This window comes from Nycticebus coucang, chromosome 14, assembly GCF_027406575.1.
Source record: "Nycticebus coucang isolate mNycCou1 chromosome 14, mNycCou1.pri, whole genome shotgun sequence".
Classification (NCBI taxonomy): Eukaryota; Metazoa; Chordata; class Mammalia; order Primates; family Lorisidae; genus Nycticebus; species Nycticebus coucang.
Window position 1 is genome coordinate 65354934 of NC_069793.1, and position 25007 is coordinate 65379940.

Consider the following 25007-nt stretch of genomic DNA (forward strand, 5'->3'; position numbering starts at 1 on the left):
TAACCCAGTTACAACCTAAGAATATGGGAAAGGGGGAGAGGGAGTGGAGGGGGGGGAGGATGGATGGAGGGAGGGTGATTGGTGGGATTACAAGGTGCGTCTTACAAGAGTACATGTGAAACTTAGTAAATGTAGAATATAAATGTCTTAACACAATAACTAAGAAAATGCCAGGAAGGCTATGTTAACCAGTGTGATGAAAATATGTCAAATAGGGGACAGGAAGGTGAGACCCGGGACCTCCTCAGATTTGCCGGAAGGCTCGGCTGGCGGACCCTGCGGGGCGCCGGGCATCGGCGCCGCAGGGCGGTGAAGCCAGGGCCTGGCTTCACTTGCAAAGCACTGGTCGCCCGCGCCGGCGCTGCAGCGCGGCAGGGGGCGGGGCCGGCTGCCGGGGAGGCCCTGGCGGCTGGGGAGTCTCCTGGCCCGGCCGGCTGCCCCGAGTGGGGCTTCGGCATCGGCGACTGGGGCTGGGCTGGCGCGTGACCGGCTGCAGTCACGTTGTACTTAATCACAGTTAGCTTGCGCTGCAGGCTGGCGGCGTTCACCTCTGTCCAAGCCGGGTGACCCAGGGGATTTCTTGTATGGTGCTTTCTCTGAAATGCCAAAGCCACCCGATTATTCAGAACTGAGTGACTCTTTAACGCTTGCTGTGGGAACAGGAAGATTTTCGGGACCATTGCACAGAGCATGGAGAATGATGAACTTCCGTCAGCGGATGGGATGGATTGGAGTGGGATTGTATCTTTTAGCAAGTGCAGCAGCATTTTACTATGTTTTTGAAATCAATGAGACTTACAACAGGCTGGCCTTGGAACACATTCAACAGCACCCTGAGGAGCCCCTTGAAGGAACCACATGGACACACTCCTTGAAAGCTCGGTTACTCTCCCTGCCATTTTGGTTGTGGACAATTATTTTTCTGATACCTTACTTACAGATGTTTTTGTTCCTTTACTCTTGTACAAGAGCTGATCCCAAAACGGTGGGCTACTGTATCATCCCTGTATGCTTGGCAGTTATTTGCAATCGCCACCAAGCATTTGTCAAGGCTTCTAATCAGATCAGCAGACTACAACTAATTGACACATAGAATCGGTCACCATTTTTTCCCTACGATTACAGAACTGCCAGTACTATATGGAGTCTGATCACAAGACTTTAGTTTCTTCACAGATCTCAGGAAGTTGTGGTGGGGCAGAGGCTTTTTAAAAAATCTGACTAGGGGGTTATCTTCATCAGAATAATAATGAATATTTAGGTACAGCCTGAGATACAGTACTACAAAATCATGTTGATGACTTCAGATTTTGGAAGTAAAATCCTGTCTGTTCTTTGCATTCTTTAAAAACTTGACTAAGTACCTGAATTCATATTTTTATTCTACTGTGCAACATAGTCATGAATCAGAAGTTTTTCCTTTGGAGGAAAAATGAATATGAACATTTCCATTGTGTTAAGTGTAAAAAGGTGCAAAAATGGTCATAAAATTTAAATTTTATACAAAAAAAAAAAAAAAAAAAAAAAAAAAAAAAGAAAATATGTCAAATGGTCTATAAAACCAGTGCATGATGCCCCATGATCGGGGCATTAATGTACACAGCTGCGGCGCCTGTGGCTTAGTCGGTAAGGCACTGGCCCCATATACCGAGGGTGGTGGGTTCAAACCCGGCCCCGGCCAAACTGCAACCAAAAAATAGCTGGGCGTTGTGGCGGGCGCCTGTAGTTCCAGCTGCTTGGGAGGCTGAGGCAAGAGAATTGCTTAAGCCCAGGAGTTGGAGGTTGCTGTGAGCTGTGTGAGGCCACGGCACTCTACCGAGGGCCATAAAGTGAAACTCTGTCTCTACAAAAAAATAAAAAAAGAAGGAAATCACCAAACAAAAAAAAATAAATAAATAAAAAACAAAAAAAACACTGATGGCTTCACTATTGAATTCTACTAAACACAAAGAAGAACTAATACCAATCCTTCTTAAATTCTTCCAAAAAATGAATAAGAAGAAATACTTTTAAATTCATTACAAGGGTCGCATTACCCTCACATCAAAGCCAGACAAAGGACACTAAAAGAAAAGAAAATTACAGGCCAATATTCCTGAGGAACACAGAGGCAAAATTCCTCAACATTAAAAGGATCGTTTACTATGATCAAGTAGGATTTATCTCTGAGATACAAGATGGTTTGCTATGCACAAATGTGATGCACCACATTAACAGAATAAAGGACAAAAGCCATATGATCATCTCAGTAGATACAGAGAAAGCATTTGACAAAATTCAGTATCCTTTCATGATAAAAAATAAACAAATTGGGTATTGAAGGAGAATATACCTCAACATAATAAAGGCCATATATGACAAATCCACAGCTAATATCATATTTAAAGGTGAAAAGTTGAAAGCTTGGCTTGACACCTGTAGCTCAGTGGTTAGGGCACCAGCCACACACACTGGGGCTGGCAGGTTCGAACACAGCCAGGGCCAGCTAAACACAATGACAACTACAACAACAACAAAAAACAAATTGCAGCGCATTGTGGCAGGTGCCTGTAGTCCCAGCTACTTGGGAGGCTGAGGCAAAAGAATCACCTAAGCCCAAGAGTTTGAGGTTGCTGTGAGCTGTGATGCCACAGCACTCTACGCAAGGCAACAGCTTGAGGCTCTGTCTCAAAAAACAAACAAACAAAAGAAAAAACAGCAAAAAGTTGAAAGCTTTTCCTCTAAGATCAGGAATAAGACAAGGATGCTTGCTCTTGTTACTTTTATTCAACACAGTACTGAAAGCCCTAGCCAAAGCAATTAGGTAAGAAAAAGAAATAAAAGGCAGCCAAATTGTGGAGTGGCTCATGCCTATAATCCTAGCACTCTAAGAGGCCAAGGTGGGTGAATTGCTTAAGTTCGTGAGTTTAAGACCAGATTGAGCAGAAGTGAGACCCCCATCTCTACTAAAAACTGAGGCAAGAAGATTGAGCCCAAGAGTTCGAAGTTGCTGTGAGCAATGATGCCCCAGCACACTACCCAGGGTGACAAAGTGAAACTCTGCCTTGGTGGAGGGCAGTGAGGGGGAAGGCTACCAAATTGGAAAAGAAAAATACTGTCCTGTTTACAAACAATATAAACTCAAGGTATAGACTATATGCTCCTCCCCAAATCTGTTAGAACTAATAAGTGAATTCAGTAAACTTACAGGATACAAAATTGACATAAAAATCAGTATGGCCCCAGCCAAACTACAACAACAAAAAAATAGGAAGGTGTTGTGGCAGGCGCCTGGGGTCCCAGCTACTTGGGAGGCTAAGGCAAAAGAATTGCCTAAGCCCAAGAACTGGAGGTTGCTGTGAGCTGTGACACCACAGTACTCTACCAAGGGCAACAAAGTGAGACTCTGTCTCTAAAAAAAAAAAATCAGTAACATTTCTATACACTAACAACCAAAAATCCAAAAGAGAAATAACAATCTCATTTATAATAGCTACAAAAGAAAAAATGAAATACTTAGGAATAAAATTAGCCAAGGAGATGAAAGACCTATAACATTAAGAACTATAAAACAGGGCGGCGCCTGTGGCTCAGTGAGTAGGGTGCCGGTCCCATATGCCGGAGGTGGTGGGTTCAAACCCAGCCCCGGCCAAAAAACACACACACACACAAAAAAAAAAGAACTATAAAACATTGAAAAAGACACAAATAAATGGGAAGATATCTGGTGTTCATCATTGGAAGAAACCATATTGTTAAAATGTCTGTATCATCCAAAGTAATCTACAGATTTTATGAAATCTCTACCAAAATTCCAATAATTTTTTTTATAGAAATAGAAAACAAGCCTTTAAATTTGCACAGAGCCAGAAAAGACCCTGAATCAACAAAGCAATCTTTTTTTTTTGGCTGGGGCAGGGTATGAACCTGCCACCTCTGGAATATGGGGCAGGCGCCCTACTCCTTTGAGCCACAGGCACTACCCCCAAAAAGTAATCTTGAGCAAAAAACAAAACTGGAAGCATTATACTATCTGACTTCGAAATATACTATGAAGCTATAGTAACCCAAAAACATGGTATTGGCATTAAAACAGACACAGAGATCAATGGAACCAAGAAACAAATCTACACACTTATGGTCAATTTTCAACAAAGATGCCAAGAAAATACAATGAGCAAAGGGCAGCCTTATCAATAAATGGTGCTGGGAAAACTGAGTATCTATATTTAGAATAAATTCAACCTCCCAAGAGTTAGAGGTTGCTGTGAGCCGTGTGACGTCATAGCACTCTATGCCAGGGCGGTACAGTGAGACTCTGTTTCTACAAAACAAATAAATAAATAAATAAATAAAAAACAAATTCAACCCTCATTTCATACCATATATAAAAATCAACTCAAACCTCGCCTGGGCCAGCTAAAACAACGACAACTCCCTGTGGCTCAGTGAGTAGGGTGCTGGCCCCATATACCGAGGGTGGTGAGTTCAAACCCGGTCCGACCAAACTGCAACAAAAAAATAGCTGGGCATTGTGGCGGATGCCTGTAGCTGGATGCCAGCTACTCGGGAGGCTGAGGCAAGACAATCGCCTAAGCCCAAGAGCTGGAAGTTGCTGTGAGCTGTGATGCCATAGCACTCTACCAAGGGCGACAAAGTGAGACTGGGTCTCTAAAAAAAAATTTTTTTAAATATAGCCAGGCGTTGGGGTGGGCACCTGTAATCCCAGCTAGTTGGGAGGCTGAGGCAAGAGAATCACTTAAGCCCAAGAGTTTGAGCTTGCTGTGAGATGTGCCACCATGGCACTCTACCCAGGATGACAGCTTGAGACTTTGTCTCAAAAAAGAAAAAAAAATGGACTAAAGACTTAAGCCATAAGAGCTCAAAAGCGTAAAACTACTAGAAGAAAGCACAAGAGAAAAGCTCCATGACATTGGTCTGGGCAATGATTTTTTGGATATGACTCCAAAGCACGGGCAACTAAACTAAAATTAGAGAAATGGGATTGCATCAAACTAAAAAGTTTCTGCACAGCAAGGGAAATGATCAACAGAATGAAGCAAAGACCTATGAAATGGGAGAAAGTATTTACAATCCATACATCTGATAGAGAGTTAATATACAAAATATATAAGGAAGCTGAATAGTTCAATAGCAAGAAAAGAACCCAATTAAAAAGTAAGCAAAGACCTAAGTAAACATTTCTTAAAAGATATATAAATGGTCAAAAGGTATATGAAAAAATGCTCAATATCACTAATCATCAGGGCAATGCAAATTAAAACCACAAAGAGATGTCATCTCACACCTGGTTGAATGGCTGTTAAAAAGATAAGCACTGACTTAGATGTTGAGAAAAGAGAATCCTTGCACGCTGTTGTTAAGAATGTAAATTAGTAGTCATTATGAAAAACAGCATGGAAGTTCCTCAGAAAATTATTAATAAAAATAGAACTATTGGGTGATGCCTATGGCTCAGTGGGTAGGACGCTGGCCCCATATACCGAGGGTGGAGGGTTTGAAACCAGCCCTGGCCAAACTGCAACAAAAAAAAATAGCCAGATGTTGTGGTGGGCGCCTGTGTCCCAGCTGCTCAGGAGGCTGAGGCAGGAGAATCGCCTAAGCCCAGGAGTTGGAGGTTGCTGTGAGCTGTGATGCCACAGCACTCTACTGAGGACGATAGAGTGAGACTCTGTCTAAAAAAAAAATAGAACTATCATATTATCTAGTAATTTCAAAAAAGAAAAAATAGAACTACCATATGATCTAGTAATCTCACTACTAGGGGTGTATATATGTATATCCACAGGAAATATAATCAGTGATGTCAAAGAGGTATCTAGACTCTAAACTCATGTATCTAAACTCATGTTTAGAGGTATCTAAACTCATGTTCACTGCAGCATTATTCACAATAGTCAAGAAACAGGAACAGCCTAAATGTCCATCAACAAATGAAAAGATAAAGAAAAGTGCTGTATATACACAATAGAATACTATTCAACCTTAAAAGGAAATTCTATCATGTACAACAACTTAGATGAACCTGGAGAATATTGGAAGTGAAATAAAGCAGGTACAGAAAAACAAATACTGCATGATCTCACTCACATGTAAAATCTAAAAATAACTGAATATACAGATGCAGAGAGTAGAATAGTGGTTGCCAGTGGCTGGTGGGGAGGGCAAATGTTGATCAAAGGATCCAAAATTTCAGTTAGACAGAAGAAACAAGTTAAAGGGATCTAAAGTACATGGTGACTATAGTTAATAACAATGTGTTGGGGAGGCGCCTGTGACTCAGTGAGTAGGGGGCTGGCCCCATATATGGAAGGTGGTGCGTTCAAACCCAGCCCTGGGCATTGTGGCAGGTGCCTGTGGTCCCAGTTACTTGGGAGGCTGAGGCGAGAGAATCACCTAAGCCCAGGAGTTGGAGGTTGCTGTGAGCTGTGTGACACCACAGCACTCTACCAAGAGCAACAAAGTGAGACTCGGTCTTTACAAACCCCCCCCAAAAAACAATGTGTTATATTCTTGAAAATTGCTGAGAGAGTAGATTTTAAGTGTTCTCACAATAAAAAATAAGTATTTGCGGTAATGCATAAGTTAATTAGCCCAATTTGCTCATTCCACAATGTATACGTATTTCAAAACACCATGTTGTACACAATAAATATACACAATTTTTATCAGTCAATTAAAAAATGATAAAATAAATCATTTAAAAGAAAGGCCTCCCAGAGGAAGTTATTTAAGACTGGAAGGCTAAGCAGCAAAATCTGGAATGGTAAAGTAGGAGTATCCAATAATTCCTGGAAGCAATAGAGCAGAATGCTTTACCTAAGAAAGGAGAAAGATGTAGTCCAGAGTGCCAGGGGAAGGACAGTGGGAGATGAGGTAAGCTACTGATGGATTTAATGAGGAAGTGACATGATCACATGTGCTTTCCTACCCACTACAAAGACACACATACTAAATAATTTAGAAAAAATTTACACTAAGTTGAAATATTAAATTAAATAATGAAAGTCTCTCCTTACGTCCATTTCCTTAATCTATATTCCGAGAGTAACTACTAGGTACAGATTGGTGTGTTTCTTTCCAATCTTTGCAATTAGAAAAATCACTCCAGTGGCTGTGTGAGAATGGAGGGCTCCAAAGGGTCACTGTGAGGTTAAATTAGTGCTTGACCTAGGAAATGCTCCAATATACGTTAGCTTACTTTCTTTTTCCTTCTATTATGTAATGTTCCTACTGATGCTTTCTTTTTTTTGCCTCTAATGTTAAAGGGCTCATGTTCACTATAAAAATCAGAAAACAGGCTGGGTATGGTGGCTCACTCCTATAATCTTAGGACTCTGAGAGGCCGAGGCAGGTGGAGTGCTTGAGCTCATGAGTTCGAGACCAGCCTAAGCAACAGTGAGACCCCATCTCTACTAAAATTGAAAAACTGAGACAAGAGGATAGCTTGAGCCCAAGAATTTGAGATTGCTGTGAGGTATGATGCCATATCACTCTAACAAGGGTGACAAAATGAGACTCTGTCTAGAAAAAAGAAAATCAGAAAACACAGATAACCAAAAAGAAGAAACTATGTTAGAACATATAATGTCTTTTCAGTTTCTGTAATGAATACATGCATATTTTTATTTTCAAAAATGGGATCATATAAACTTTCTAAACACACATACACCCCTTCTATGTGTTATATATTTGCCTACAACATTGCTTTTAATGGCTACACAGTATCCACTACAAGACTATTCCATACTTTATTTAAACAATCGCCTATTGTAAAACAACAGGTTAGGTTCTTTTTTTTCCAGAATGTGTTAATCTGAAAAACAGAAAATGGAATCATACTGCTGTTTCAACTTGCATCCCTTTGATTACTAGTGAGGCTGAATTTTTTTAAACATGTGTTTAACAGTCATTTGTATTTCTTTTTTTTTGCAGTTTGGCCGGAGTCAGGTTTGAACCCGCGGCCCTCGGTATATGGGGCCAGCACCCTACCCACTGAGCCACAGCTGCTTCCCAGTCATTTGTATTTCTTTCTATATGAATCCCTTATTCATGTCCTTCCTATTTTTCTTAGTATGGCTATCTTTGGCTTACTAACCTTCAAAACTGTTAATGTTTGTAAGGCATAAATGGTAAGCATTTTAAGTTACTCTAATTATAACTATGAAAACACCAAACTATAGTTTGCTTTTACTTCTTCGTTAGTTTTTGAATATTGATAGTTGTCTACAAATTACCTGGTTGATAGTTTTCTACACATTGCCTGGTTTGAATTTCATTATCTTCAACAGTACCTGGCTCAATTATTTGCTGAAATGAATGAATGAATTTCACTAATTTCTATGCATACACACAGTCCTTTCAGGTAAGTCATACCAGAATCTATCTTCTACACAGCTGAGGTTCTTCTATATTAGATCTAACATACTTCAGTCTTCTGTGTCTACTCACCTTACCTAAAAGGATTTAAAAAGATACCTTTCAAAGATAATTTATCCAGAATATGAATTAAGAGCTCAAAGAGAAATGAGAAGGGTCTCTAAGCAGCTGAAGACCATCTCTACGTCTCATACATTTAATTTATAGTAGCATCTGTCAGGTTTTCACTTGGAGACTATTTACTCTTGCAAAATTTAGAGTAAGACTGACATCAGTCTTCCTGTTTCCCAGAAGGTTAATGGAGTACAAAAAGGCTGATACAGATAGGCAAACTGATGACAGTGCAAAACAATGTGTGACAGATCGGTAGTATGGCACAGAGGTTAAGAAAACTGGCTATAAAATCTGGAACAATCTGTGCATCAAAATGAATAATGACAGTAATGGATTACAACCCACTGTAATTATAATTATAACCTATTGAATAAAGTAAGATTCCACATTGAAGTGTACATTGAAAATAAATTAATAAGTAAATAGGAGAGCTCATTCTTACTTTAGAATGAAAACAACTATAGAAGGAATGATGAAATTAGAAAATCACTATTTTATAACCTCATAGTAATTATCAGGGATAATAAGAGTATGTCATTTGGCTATGATACTGCATATAAAGTTGCTTAGGATAGTGTCTTACACATAATAACTACTCAACTACTCAAAGTGTTACTACCATGTACCCTGTGGTTGGTGTGTAGGGAAGTCAAGGGAAGTATGAACTAAGACATCTAAATTGAGAAAACAGTGTGGCATTTTATAACAGCACAGAGACCCCTGGGTTTAAATCAAAGCTCTATATCACTTACTGATTACATGATCTTGGAACAGTTTCTACACTTCTGAGTCTCCATTTCCTTACCAGGGGATAGGAGATAATGACAGCTCCCTGGCATGCTATGAGATCAGTATACAAAACTCCACAGTGCCTGGCACATATAAAAAGCTCCACATTTAGCCCAGGAGTTTGAGGTTGCTGTGAATTATGATGCCATGGCACTCTACCCAGGGTGACATAGTGAGACTCTGTCTCAAAAAAAAAAAAAAAGTAGGAACCTATTATTTGCAGTGCAGGTATAAGAATATTTAAAATGCAAATGTAATATTTGAATCAATCCATTAATAAGGTCTAGCAGTGGGTGTAATACCTACTATAATCTCACAGTAAAATAAAGATACATAATGTTATAAGGAAAAAAAAAAGCTCCACAAATAAATACACTCTTTTTCCTTTGTATATATAATCTTAGCAGTAATAGCATGAATCTGGGGGACATCAGACCTGTACCTGATGACTACCACAACTCATGCTGGCATAGCCCTGTGTTAAGAAGGCAGCTCTTCTACATTCTGCACAAGATGACATGTGAGAGGGTTTGTTGATCTAAACTCAAAGGGACATAATTTGGTTAATCCTCAGCTGCTGTGTCCAATCACCATTCGATTGCACCCCCTCCCATGGCAAGCTGTCCCTCTAGGCAGCTAGTGTCACTAACTGTGCTACCTGGGCCTCTCCAGGTTCAGGAGTATTGATTCCATCTGTCCAATTTGCAGGCTGCAGGACGTGTCCAAGCAACCACGAATGCCGCCCCTGGTCCTGAGGGCAGACAGTGGTCTGGCAGGATGTAGAGAGAAGTGACTAGGACTGGCCTTGGGGCTGCTAACTTAATCAAAGGAAATGGGCAATTCACTTCACAAACTTGGAGGCCAAGGAGGGTAAGCAACTAAGATAGTGACTCATCCTGCAACCTCAGAGATGATTCCCTTCACTTTTAATAAAACTCAAAAATGCACCAGCGCTGCTATAGGACTAAAGAAACCATGGCTGCTCAGTGGAGAACAGTGGCACCAAATATCTAGCCAGATGGCTAGTTGCCTTTTGTCTGACAGCCTTCACATGCTCATAAAGCTTCTACCTAAGAACTCCAAAAGTGGTCAGACCTTTCTTGGAGAAGCCAGCTAAATGAGCTAGAGGGTTATATGAGTACAGTTCACCACAACCCTTGAGCAACAAAAGCAGCTTGGTGGAAATGTGGTCTATAGCAGGGCAGAAATAGGGTAGGAGTTTAGCCAGGTCAGAGAAAGCTAAGGCAAGGCTGGTGAAAACTGACTTAGCCATAGACCAGGACTAGTAAGTGTCAAGAAGCCCATAGTCAAAAGAAAATCAAGGGCCAGACATCAGGCAGCAGAGGTGTATTAAGAGTCAGAGAGTCAGAAGTCAAGGAGTGAAAGGTGCAATAAATAGTAGATGATAAACCAAGTAAGTATCCAGAAATCAAGGGACATTGGTACCAGAAGTCAAGGCAAAAGAAACTGTATCTGAGAGTATCAGAAAGAAGATGTTGAAAATAAAGTGATTTCTGCCTGTTTTTTTTTCTGAAACAAAAATTCAGAACTATATTTAGAGAAGGTAATTTATGTGGGAAGATGGTAAGCCTATCTGGTGGAACACTAAGAACAGTATCTGATGGCCCAAGGAAGGCAGGCACTGTTCTTAGAAGTGATTTGCCAAAGGACAATGGGAATCTCTCCTTTCTTTTTTTTTTTCTTGAGACAGAGTCTCATGCTGTTGCCCTCGGTAAACTGCCATGGAATCACAGCTCACAGCAACCTCCAACTGTTGGGCTTAAGTGATTCTCTTGCCTCAGACTCCCAAGTAGCTGGGACTACAGGCACCGGCCATAATGCCTGGCCTATTTTTTTGTTGCAGTTGTCATTGTTGCTTAGTTGGCCCGGACTGGGTTAGAACCCACCAGCCTCAGGGCATGTGGCAGGTGCTGTAACCCACTGTGCTATGGGCACTGAGCCAAGGAATCTCTCCTTTCTTCTGGTGCTGGCATACTGGCTGCCGTGTTGTAGATTGGGTTTAAGTATTGTTGCTTTAAATTTGAGTAGCTAGTACCAAATGGGCTGTGATCTATGGCTAGGTCTTCATGGTCTTAAGCTGGACTAAAATAGGTAGAGGAGTATACCACTCCATTCAGTTAGGTTTGTCTTTTTCTTTTATTTCTTTTTTTTTTTAATTTTTTTTTTTTTTGTAGAGACAGAGTCTCACTTTATGGCCCTCGGTAGAGTGCCGTGGCCTCACACAGCTCACAGCAACCTCCAACTCCTGGGCTTAAGCGATTCTCTTGCCTCAGCCTCCCGAGTAGCTGGGACTACAGGCACCCGCCACAACGCCCGGCTATTTTTTGGTTGCAGTTTGGCCGGGGCCGGGTTTGAACCTGCCACTCTCGGTATATGGGGCCGGCGCCTTACCGACTGAGCCACAGGCGCCGCCCTTTTTCTTTTATTTCTGAGACAGAGTTTCACTTTGTCACCCTTGGAAGAGTGCCATGGCGTCACAGCTCACAGCAACCTCAAACTCTTGGGCTTAAGTAATTCTCTTGCCTCAGCCTTCCAAGTAGGTGAGACTACAGGTGCCCTCCACTACACCTGGCTATTTTTAAAGACAGGGTCTCGCTCTTGCTCAGGCTGGTCTTGAAACCGTGAGCTCAGGCAATCCACTGTCCTTGGCCTCCCAGAGTGCTAGGATTACAGGCATGAGCCACCGGGCCCAATTATGTTTTTCTATAACAGGAAATATCCCCACTCAATGGAATTATTCCACAGGCACTCACTGGACAAGACTTAAAGAATATTAGCAATTCTCTCAGCCAGCTCCAGATATGGCCTCTGATGATCTGTGGAAAGATATGCCTACCAATGCTAGCATCAACTTCAAAGGCTAGAGATAACCTCTAGATGCCCTATTTCCCTTACTAACCTGGGGAAGCAAAGAATGTCTATAGCACAAGAAGTGTACTTTATTGCCCTTCATTTCCCTATATTGATTTTCAGGTAGCTGACAGGCTGTAGGAACACTTTGCTTCAACTCAGGTTTTTGTTTTTCGTTTTAGACAGGGTTTCAATCTATTGCCCAGGCTAGAGTGCTATGGCATGATCATAGCTCACAACCTCAAACTCCTGGGCTCAAGGGATCCTTCTGCTTCAGCCTCCTGAGTAGTAGGACTGTAGGTACAGCACCACCATACCTAGCTACTTTTTCTACTTTTTGCAGAGATGGGGTCTTGCTAAGCTGCTCATATGGGTCTTGAACTGCTGGCCTCAAGTGATCCTTCTGCCTTGACCTCTCAAGTGCTATGATTATAGGAGTAAGCCACCATGCCTAGCCTCAACTCAGGTTTTAATATAAATGCTAGCTTCAATCAGAAGGCCCAACAGAAAAATGAGGCAAGGAAAAGAAGAGCCAACCAAAGAAAACCAAAAAAAGATTATTATTAAGTATATGAAGATTCTCAAGCTCATTTGTTATTACAGAATGCAAACTAAAACAATGAGGTAAGATAAAAAATAAAAAATAAAACAATGAGGTATGACTTTAAATTCAACACATTGACGAAGGTTAGAAAGCTAAAAATGGCAAGTGTTGGTGAGGACATGGGGATCTGGGACTTCTCATGCACTGTTAAGGCACAGACTGCAGCAGCCATTCTGAAAGCCAATCTTCATCAAACTAAAGAACCTTAACCTATGACCCAGAACTTCTGAATTTCCCAGAGAAATTCTTATGCAGGTCTATCTATAAAAGGCAATATAGGAAATTGTTTATCACAGCATTCTGTGGGAGTAAAGAGGTGCAGGCAATGAAGTGTCCATCACTGGGGAAATGGATGAGTTAAATATGGCACCCACCCACTATGAAACACAAAGCAACAATTAGAAGCAACAGGCTAGATATTCATGCAGCAATGTAGATAGATGATTTTTTTTTTTTTTTTGGAGACAGAGCCTCAAGCTGTCACCCTGGGTAGATTGCTGTGGCATCACAGCTCACAGCAACCCCCAGCTCCTGGGCTTAAGCAATTCTCTTGCCTAGGCCTCCCAAATAGTTGGGACTATAGCCACCCACCAAAATGCCTGGCTATTTTTTGGTTGTAATTGTCATTGTTGTTTGGCAGGCCCAGGCTAGATTCGAACCCACCAGCTCTGGTGTTTGTGGCTGGTGCCTTAGCCACTTGAGCTACAGATGCCTGGCAGATAGATGATTTTTTAAGAAAGGCTAATCCCCCTACCCCTTCTATTTACACATTAATTGAATTCAACCATTTGTTCCAAAAGTTAATTGCTTCCAGGCAGTCTTTCAATTACAGAGCTTCTAATTTCCATCTGATTCAGTGACTCAGGGACTGAAGAATTAGGACTCAGTAAAAACAATGAACTCTCTGAAGTACACAAAGGCCATCAAAGATATCACTCCTCTTGCTGTCCCCTGCTTCAGATGCTCATTAACCTTTAGGGCCCCTTCCTTGGTGACACCAACTGAGCTTTATCTGATTCCCAGCCTAGGTCCATGCCTTTCCTCTTTGCACAGCATCCAGTACTCACCATGATGACAGGTAACACTCAACATATTGTATCAACATTGTTTGTTTATTTTTTATTTATTTATTTTTTTGAGACAGAGTCTCATTTTGTTGCCCTTGATAGAGTGCCTTTGGCATCACAGCTCACACCAACCTCTAACTCTTGGGCTTAAGTGATCCTCTTGCCTCAGCCTCCTGAGTAGCTGGGACTATAGGCATGCGCCTAATGCCTGGCTGTTTTTTTGTTGCAGTTGTCACTGTTTAGCAAGCCGGGGCCAGGTTTGAACCCGCCTGCCTTGGAGTATGTGGCCGGCACCCTACCCACTAAGCTATGGGTGCCGGCCTGTTTGTTTATTTTTATTTGCCTTTCCCACTAGACTATGGGGCAAGGGTCATGACTCAACCTTACTTCCCAGCTCCTTGCCCAATGCTCAGTTCACAGTAAGTGGTCATAGGTGTTTTCTAAATGAGTACACAAATAAGTGAATAAGAGATGAATAAATGTAAATGTTATTTTATTTGATGGGAAGTTGGGGAGAAAGGTGGAAGGCAACTGTCCCTGTCCTGCCCAGCCTTCTCCCACCTGAAGATCCCAAGTGGGCCACAAGTGGTTTAGCTGTGGAAAACCTCCATCATCCTCTCCTGAGAACCAGGCCCTTCCTGGGCTATGGGCAGTTTCCAGGCAAAGCTGAAGATATGAACAGGAGGGTGGTCCTAAGTGGCAGCTCCTGGGATTCAAGGAACTTCTCAGAGCCACAGCCAAATTAATTTGCTGATCAGGCTGTAATCAGATTAGAAGTGGGAGCACATACAGGAAGGTTGACACACACTGACCTTGATGGGCTCCTGCTTTCAGGACACTGAGGAGTCTCAATGCACAGGAGGGCAGTTACATCAATCGATGTTAAGGCTTTTGGCTGGAGGGGGTTGGAGTGCTCACATTGTTTAGGGAGGAGGAAACCTATGGTGTGAGCTGAGGCCTGTGCTGGGCCAGGCGCGTGTCAAAGACCGCTGAAGAGCAGCTGGAGTTGGTGAAGCAAGAAGGGCAGTGATCCTAGCTCCAGGTCATCCCCACACAATATTGAGAGCTTCAGAAGAAGCTCCTCCAGCTCTGCCTCCTCCCCACTTCCCACATCTAAAGCAGAGAGTCACTGTGATATGTCACGGATACCAAAGACAGGACAAAGAGCGACCTATTCTCAACCCAGCATACACCTCAATGAGGGGAGGAAGCAAAGGGGTCACAGTTCAGAGGATCTGCTGGAAAATCAAATGAGCTGTGGCTCATTCAGTAACCTGGTCTCTTGGCTGATCAAGAAAGCCAGGTGGCCTGGCCAAAGGCACTGGTATGTGCTAAATCTAGAGGTCCTGCAGCATGGGGGCATGAGGTAGGAGTGGAAAGGGGACGCAGAGCATTTCTTTTTAGAGCCAGCTTCTTCATAAAATGAATTAAACATTAGGAAAGCAGTAAGGGACCTGTGCAGAATATGTGCCCCAATATCTTCAAATGAGGATAATACTTTATTTATTTCAAAAGGTAATAAGGTATGAATAATCATAATAAAACAGGTACAGTATGTTAGACACTTTACATTTACTATTTCAGACCCTTAAAACAACCTGCAATGAGGTGCCTGACACAGTTTATAAATGAATAAACTGAGATTCATCAAAATAACATGAGCTACCCAGGTATACACACTAAATAAGCCCAGGAATCAAGTTCAAATCTAAGTCTGTCTGGGGCCAAATCTGGTACACACTCTCCCAAACTACATTGGCTCTCACCTCTCTGAACTACCCATTAGTTGTCATCCAACAGTTATTGAGCCCCTAATATGAAGTACCAGGGACTGCAAAGCATTTAGACAGTAATTAAAACAAAGGTCACAGCAGCTAGCTGGGATAAGAGAGAATATACGATGGACAAGGGTGAAAATCAGTGATGGGCCCAGACAGAGGTGACATAATTAGAGACACGGCTCAAGAAAGGCACAGCACATTAAGCACAGGGCCAAGGAATCAAGATCAACCATCATAGGGTTTCCAAGGCAATCCGAATTTTGCATCCTTAGCTTAATTCTAAATACAATCCACTTCTTTCAATATGTGGTTCATAATATATGGTCACCACACTTATGGGCCAATGTGGTTAGGCCCCCGGTTGTTAGGGTTTCTTTTTTTTTTTTTTTTGATAAACATAATTTAACTGTGCCACGGATGTTTAACTATAAGTGTGCCAGGAGATAAAAAAAACTGCTCTAGGCAAATGATCCATAAGAGTATGATGGGACGGTATATCTCCTTAGACTTTAAGTGGAAATAACAACAATAATAAAAACAATAATATTAATAATAGCAGCAGATATCTATTGTATACTTACCCTATGTACTTACTATACTGCACTAAGCAGTTTTATGTACATTTTAATCTTCATAACCACTTTATGCTGAGGTAGGTGCTCCTATTATTTTTGCAGATGAGGAAACTAAGAACTAGTTAGAGGTAAAGCTAGATTTTATATTCAGGCAGTCTCATTCCAGATCCTGTTCTTCACTACCATGTTATACACAACTAGACTGTGTGCTCCCCAAAGCAGGCCTTGACCATCTCTGCTTCCTCACACACAGGGCCTACATAGTGTGGTAAATATTTGCTGAATTATTGGTAATTTACTTCTGGGGCCCGATGTTGCACTACTGACTCACATGCTGATATTTTAGTTGCCTACTAGCCTTACTTCTTTGTACTGCTAAGTATTATACCTTGGATTTTACATCAATAGATGTTTTCAAATTTTCTTGTTGACCTATACACTCATCCCTGTTAATTTTTATCAACACAGATTTAACCATTGCTCTTGCCCATTGGGATCGTTTTTTATGTCCCCAATTCTTTCACTAGACATATGTACTGTACCTCTTCAAGTTTTATTTAATCTGCTGGCCTGGATGGCACTTGTCAATGACCTCAATGGAATCAGTGATATAACTACTGAATAGGACAGAGCCCCATGGCTCACCACTTCAGTCTGTTCTCTAGTGTAAGGTCCATTCGTGCATAAACAATGAACCAAGTCATTCACCATTTATTAGTCTGACTATACTATTTCCCACATCACGTTCCAGTCATATGAATGTCTGGGGAGACACCCAAATACCATGCTGAAACACAGATACACCCACTATGTCTACTGCAAACCCCTAACCCATTAGCCTGGCAGCCTATTAAGATAAGCAGCTTATGGCACAGCTGCTTTTAAGAGGTCTTCTAAAGAAGAGGGACCACAGCAGTCTTTAGAAATGGAACACCCTTCCCCAAGCAGCTGATACTCTTCTGTCTCCAAATGACACTTTCTATGAAGATAACACTAAACACAGAACTCTGGGACAGAATACATAGCATTAGAGCGGGAGCTGGGAGTAGGGGTACCCTGAGACTGTCATGTTAGGCAAATGAGCTGGCACTGCTTTCCAGAGAGCAGCATCTTGGGTTGCCTGAGGTCGAGGCATGCATCTGCCAAACTAGAAACGGTGCAGGTTGGAATTGGAATATCATTACTACAAAACAGGATTATCTTGAGCAACGATTCCAAATGGGATTAGAAATGACTCTTTGTTACTCAGAGATAATCGGCTATAGCAGCAGCGGTAGGAGAAACATCAAGCCCAGCACACTTTCTGAGGGCATGGTGCTGGCATTACGGGCAGTACCCTCACCCATCCTTCTTTGCAGGGAAATACTGGGCAGTGTCCTGCATTGGACAAGGGGATACCTGGGGCAAAAGCCAGCCCCACATCAAGGTACCCTACTTAGGGCTCCCATGTTCTAGGCCCAGCTTCTTAGATGAAAAAGATTGGGAATAAAATTCTTAAACCCCTATTGCTTCTGAATCACCTATGAGACTACTGATGAGAGACAGGTAACTTCCCCCACCTTAATCAAAGGTAGCGTTATCTACAGTTCACAGTCAGCAATAGTTGCAGTAATAATAATAATTAAAGCAGAGCCAGGCCCAGTGGTTCATACCTGTAATCCTAGCATGCTGGGAGGCCAAGGCAGGTGGATGGCTTGAGCTCAGGAGTTCAATACCAGCCTAGTAAGTGTGAGATTCCATCTCTACTAAAAATAGAAAAAGTAGCCAGGTGCTATGGCAGGTGCCTGTAGTCCCAGCTACTCGGAAAGCTGAGGCAAGAAGATTGCTTAAGCCCAGGAGTTTGAGGTTGCTTGAACTATGATGATGCCTCAAAGCCCAGGAGTTTGAGGTTGCTTGAACTATGATGATGCCACGGCACTCTACCCAGGGTGACAGAGTGAGACTCTGTCTCAAAAAAACAAACAAACAAAAAAATTAAAGCACTATTACTACTATGCTACTATTATATTAAGTAGTAAACCCTTACTGAGTGCTTACTATATGGTAGGCATCGTTCTAAACACTTACATATATTTACACACTTAAACCTCAACGCACCCTTTTAACATAGATCTGCTTATTATTCTCAATTTATGACCAAGAAGACAATCACATAAAAGTGAAAGAACTTGCCAAAGTATAAAACCAGTAAGAAGCAATACCTGGATTTGACCCAGGTAGTCTGGCTCCAGAGGCCATGACTGCTCCACAAGACTGTTACAATCAGAGAGAAGACTGTGGCCAATGCTAGTTAAGGTTTTTCCATCACACTCTCAGGTCCCAGACCCTACCAATTCCTACTAGTTCTAGTTTATCCTACTTTTTCACCCTTTGTGAACCTCTGAGCACAACAGTCCTTCTAGACATGCAGTCCCTCCACCCCCTACTGTTATCAACTGAATCCCGTGGCAAGACCTAACTCCTCAGAAAGGGCCTCCTTTAGAAGGGAGAGGGAGAGCCTAATTGGCACAAAGTTAGGGTACATGGTGCACCTCCTGGGGGAGGGGCACAACTACAACTTGGACTCTGCCTAACAAATGCAAACAATGTAACCTAATTGTATGTACCCCCATATTAATCAGGGGGAAAAAGGGCTTCCTTTCCGGACGTTACCTCTACACAGCATGATCTCTCCTATAGCACTCTATGTGGTCTTCTCTGTGGCACTGACCACATTCTGCCTCATTCTCCAAAGTGGGATTGTTTTATCCCTTTTCTGACTAGAAGCTTTTTGAGGACAAGAAGAATGCTTGCCTTTAGATTTCTCAAAATCACCCTTACAAAAATCAATGTACACAAATTAGTAGCTTTTCTAGATACTAACAACAGTCAAGCTGAGAATCAAATCAGAGTTTCAATACCTACAAAGAAAATAAAATACCTAGGAATATACTTAACAAAGGAGATGAAAGATTTGTACAAAGATAACTATGAAACACCAAAGAAAGAAATCACAAATGACATAAACAAATGGAAAAACATACCATGTTCATGGATTGGTAGAACTGACATTGTTAAAATGTTCACACTACCCAAAGTGATTTATAGATTCAATGCAATGTGCAAACCCCATCAAAAAACCAATGTCATATTTCACAGATCTATAAAAAATAATTCTCTGCTTCATTTGGAATTAAAAAAGAGCCTGAATAGCCAAAGCAATCTGAAGCAAAAAGAACAAATCTGGAGGCATCACAATCCCAGTTTTCAAACTATACTACTGGCTATAGTAACAAAAACAGCATAGTATTGGTACAAAAACAGACACGGACAGATAGGCTAGAAAAGAGAATTCAGATATAAAATCCTCCGCATACATCCAACTGATCTTTGACAAAGTAGAAAATATACATTGAGGAAAATAATTTCTATTCTTTTTCTGTTCAATTTCTATTCAATTAATGGTGCTGGCAAAATTGGATAGCCACATGCAGAATGAAACAGGATCCATATTTCTCACCACTCACAAAAATTAATTTGAGATGCATAAAAGACTTAAATGTGGGCGTGGTGGCTCACCCCTGTAATCCTAGTACTCTAGGAGGCCGTAGGGGGTGGACTGACAGAGCTCAGGAGTTCAAGACCACCCTGAGCCAGAGCGAGACCCTATCTCTAAAAATAGCCAGGGGTTGTGGCGGGTGCCTGTAGTCCCAGCTACTTGGGAAGCTGAGGAAAGAGAATCGCTTGAGCCCAAGAGTTTGAGGTTGCTGTGAGCTGTGATGCCCCGGCACTCTACCAAGGATGACAAAATGAGACTCTGTCTCAAAAAAAAAAAAATAGAAAAAAGAAAAGAATTTATAACTAAGACCGCCAATGACAATTATAGCAACAACAAAAATAAATAAATTGGACCTGATTAAAACTCTGCACAGCTAATGAAATAACACAGGAAATAGACAACCTACAGAATGTAAGAAAATATCTGCAAGTTATTCATCCAATAAAGGGCTAATCACCAGAATCTATAAAGATTTCAAGCAAATCAGCAAGAAAAAAAAACAACTCCATTAAAAAAGTGGGCAAAATCGGCACCTGTGGCTCAAGCAGCTAAGGCGCCAGCCACATACACCTGAGCTGGCCGTTGGAACCCAGCCCGGGCCTGCCAAACAATGATGGGCTGCAACCAAAAAATAGCCAGGCGTTATGGCGGGCACCTATAATCCCACCTACTTGGGAGGCAGAGGCAGGAGAATCACTTGAGCCCAGGAGTTGGAGGTTGCTGTGAGCTGTGATGCCACAGCACGCTACCCAGGGCAATAGCTGAGGCTCTGTCCAAAAAAACAAAAGAAAAAGTGGGCAAAAGACATGAACAGAAGCTTTTCTAAAGAAGAGAAACAAATTGCTAATAAAAATATGTAAAAAATGCTCAGCATCACTAATCATCAGAGAAATGCAAATTAAAGCTTTAATGAGATACCACTGTACCCCAGTTAGAATGGTATTTATTTATTTATTTATTCATTTTTGAGAAAAAGTCTCACTCCATGTCCCAAGTAGAGTGCTGTGGTGTCCTGGCTCACAGCAACCTCAAACTCTTGGGCTCAAGCAATGATCCCCTTGCCTCAGCCTTCTGAGTAGCTGGGACTACAAGTGCCTGCCACAATGCCCCACCAATTTAGAACAGTTTTTATTTTAAAAAGTCTAAGGACGGCACCTTGGCCCAGTGAATAGGGTGCCAGCCCCATATACCGAGGATGGAAGGTTCAAACTCAGCCCGGCCAAACTGCAACAAAAAAATAGCCGGGCGTTGTGGCAGGTGCCTGTAGTCCCAGCTACTTGGGAGGCTGAGGCAAGAGAATCACTTAAGCCCAAGAGCTGGAGGTTGCTGTGAGCTGTGACACCAAAGCACTCTACCGAGGGTGACAAAATAAGACTCTGTCTCTGAAAATAAAGAAATAAAGTCCAAAAATGATGGATGCTGGCATCGATGCAGAGAGAAAGGAACATTTATACATTGTAGGTGGGACTGCAAATTAATACAACCTCTATGGAAAATATTATGAAGATTCCTCAGAGAACTAAAAGTAGACCTAATCATTTGATCCAGCAATCCAGCAATCCCTCTACTGGGTATTTACCCAAAGGAAGTCATTTTATCAAACAGACACATGCACTTAAATGTTTATTGCAGTACAATTTACAATTGCAAAGACATGGAATCAACCCAAGTACCCATCAATTCATGAGTAGACTTAAAAAATGTGGTATATGTACACATATACTGTGGAATACTACTCAGACATAAAAAGGATGAACTACTGCATTTTGTAACAATTTGGATGGAAGTGGAGACCATTATCCTAAGTGAAGTATCTAAAGAATGGAAAAAGAAACACCATATATACTATTATATTGGAGCTAACCTATGGGCACACACGTGCAGAGAGGGAAATAAAACTTAGTGGAAATCAAGCAGGGAGAGGAGAGGAGGGAAAAGGCAAAATCATATAATGAACACTGTCTGTTTGATGAGCACACTTACAGCCCTGACTCAAGTATTACAAAGGCAATCCATATAACCAAAAAATTTGTACTCCCATGATGTTTTGAAAAAAAAAAAAAAAAAAAGAAAACAAAAGCTGGGTATTATGGCAGGTGCCTGTAGTCCAGCTACTTGGGAGGTTGAGGCAAGAGAATCGCTTAAGCCCAAGAGTTTGAGGTTGCTGTGAGCTGTGATGCCACAGCACTCTACCAAGGGTGACATAGTGAGACTCCGTCTCAAAAAAACAGACGCAGCACATAGTGACTCATCAGGAAACCTGACTGAGCTAACTTGACTCCTAGTGTTCTCAGCATCCCTTGGTCTACCCCATGGCCTTACTCCTTGTCTATTCCCTCTATAAGCAGTGTAGATCAGTGGAAAGAACAAGGGTTTGGGGTTCAGAGAGACCTGATTTCAAATCTTGGCTCCTTGTGCATCTCTGAGCTTAATTTTCCACATCTGTAAAATCAGGATAATAATCCCCTCCCTTTCAGGATTGCCCTGAGAATTACAGTCAACATGGGAAATGCCTGACATGAGCCCACACACAGACAGCACCTAATCAACTATAGTCGTCATCATCACTACAGTCCAGAGATCATATAGCACAAAGCCCAGCCTCCCTGGCGAGAAGGAAGCACCACTCTGCAGCAGAAGCTGGACCTAGGACCCTGGGATAGAGTTCTATACGGTTAAGGCAGGATAGACCTCCATGTGATCAGGCTCCCTAAAAGACCTTCATTCAAGGACAGGTACAGGAGTACTCTATCTGCTCTGCTTATAGCCAGCCAGCAAAAAAGGAGAGATTCTCCAGAGGCTGCTAGTGGTCTAGCTGTAAAAGCAGCATTGGCTCTTTGCTCTAAGAACACCTGTGGAGCTGTGGTGGTCCACAAAGAAAGGCCTATAAAACCTCTCCTGTAGGACAGCAGTTTGGCTTGGGTTTAATGTGCACTCTCCCCTTAGTAAGGTGGAGGGAAAATAAGCAAATGCTAAAAATAAATGACTGCTATGAGAGGGAATTAAATGGTCTTCAGCCAAGGATAGCAGCACTTTAAAATTAACAAAGCCCAGGTACCACATCCAGGAAGGCCTTGGCAAATGCGTGTTATCTACTCATTAGCTCAGTTCCTCAGGGACCCTGGCCAAGCAGGGAAGGCAGTGCCAGGAACCAGTCCTTCCGTTGCTGATGAAATGCACTTGGGGAGAAAAGGCAGAAGGGAGGGAGACTGATGGGGAATTTCAAACAGTACTGCTGGTGCTTCCTTCACCTTCTCTGAGGTAGGGGCTTGCAAAAGCTACCAAAATGGCCAAGTAGATTCAAATGCAAATCTCCCCCCATACCCTCCCTCCTTTTCTATATCTTTGGTTCCTGAAGCACCACAATGACCTCACTATATAGGTGATTTTGCATTGGAAACTAGGGATAAAGAGCCTAAGAATGGTCTGGAAAAGGCAAACTCCCAGTCCTGTACCTGAACTTTCTCTTTGCTGGAATGAAGAATCATACACTTTGTGGATTTATATGTAGTATCAGTCCACTGTACACTACTCATAAACTGAATTCATTACGATTCATTAGTAATTATACTTCATGGCAACACTAATGGTGTGAATTCACAAATCTTCACTCTCAACTAACAATCAGAATACAGTAGTACTCTAATGTGAGATACCAACAACAAAAATTCAAAACATTCCAGGTGACCGTGAACAATATGAATTAATATTGACCCACAAACATGAATTCTCAATATGCCACTGTCACAATTAATAAGGAATGATCATTTTCTTAAATTTTTGTTGTTGTTTTTGAGACAGAGTCTCAAGCTGTCACCCTGGGTAGAGTGCTGTGGCATCACGGCTCACAGCAACCTCTAACTCTTGGGCTTAAGCGATTCTCTTGCCTCAGCCTCCCAAGTAGCTGGGCCCACAGGCGCCCTCCACAACACCTGGCTATTTTTGGTCATAGTTGTCGTTGTTGTTTGGCAGGCCAGGGCTGGATTTGAATCCGCCGGCTCTGGTGTATGTGGCTGGCACTCTAGCCACTGGAGCTACAGGCACCGAGCCATTTTCTTAAGCTTTTTAAAAATCAGTTTATTGAAATATCGTTTACACATAGTAAAATGCATCCTTTTTAAGGTGTGTAATTGGATAAGTTTTGTTAACTATGTGCAGTCATGTAACCACTGCCATAATTAAGATATAACATATTTCCATCACCCCCAAAGTTCTTTTATGTCCTCCTCCTCCCAATCCCTGGAAACCACTAATCTGATTTTTGTTCCTAGAGTAGGTTGTCTTTTCCAGAATGTCATATAAATGGAATTATACAATAGGTAGCTTTTTGTGTTGGCTTCAACTTAGCATAAAGCTTTTGAGATTCATCCTGCATGTATGAGTAGTTCGTTCTTTTTCTATTTTTTTTTTAACTTCTGAGTTTTTTTTGTTTTTTTTTTTTTTAACTGTATGGATGTACCACAATTTATCCATTCACCAGTTGATGGATACTTGGGTTATTTCCAGTTTGGGGTGATTATGGATAAAACTGCTGTAAATATTTGCATACAGGTCATTATGCAGATACATGTTTTTATTTTCCTTGGACCAAAACCTGGGAGTTGCTAATGCTGGCTTATATGATAAAAGTATGCTTAACATTTATTTATTTATTTATTTAGACAGAGTCTTACTATGTCAGCCTCAGCAGAGTGCCGTGGTGTCACAGCTCACAGCAATCTCTAACTCTAGGGCTTAAGCTTTCATCCTCCAGAGTAGCTGGGGCTACAGGTGTCTGCCACAACGCCCACCTATTTCTTTTTTGTTGTTGTTGTTGCAGTTGTCATTGTTGTTTAGCTGGCCCAGGCTGGGTTCGAACTGGCCAGCCTTGGTGCATGTGGCTGGCACCATAACCACTGTGCTACAGGCACCGAGTCATATGCTTAACCTTTATAAGAACCGCCAAAGTGTTTTCCCACATGCCCACACCATCATGTGTTCCTATCAGCAACATACAACAACTGTTATGTATCCTTGCCAGCACCTGGCATTGTTAGTATTTCTAAATTTTAATTGTATAAGTGTGGAAGTGGTAGCTCACTGTCATTTTAATTTGCATTTCCCTAATGATTAACAATGCTGAGTACCTTTTCATATGCTCATTTACCACCCATCTCTTTTTTCTGAATTGACTATCATTGATTTGTATGAGTTCTTTGTATGCTCTAGATATTATTTTTACCATGCATGTGTTTCGACAGCATCTTTTTTGAGAAATTAGAAATTATAAGGATATAAATCATACTGCTT

The 25007-nt window shown here is 41.7% G+C and overlaps 2 protein-coding genes across 7 annotated transcripts in view; one reads left to right on the top strand and one right to left on the bottom strand.

Annotated features, from left to right (window-relative positions):
* The window catches only part of CLPB (ClpB family mitochondrial disaggregase), a 180899-nt gene that overhangs the window by 116958 nt on the left and 38934 nt on the right, over nt 1-25007 (bottom strand). The gene's annotated exons all lie outside the window — the stretch shown is intronic.
* On the top strand, nt 230-1515 carry LOC128566070 (lysosomal enzyme trafficking factor). Its single transcript, XM_053563001.1, has one exon. It carries the CDS (start codon nt 602-604, stop codon nt 1091-1093), a length of 492 nt encoding a protein of 163 aa, XP_053418976.1. The 5' UTR covers nt 230-601; the 3' UTR covers nt 1094-1515.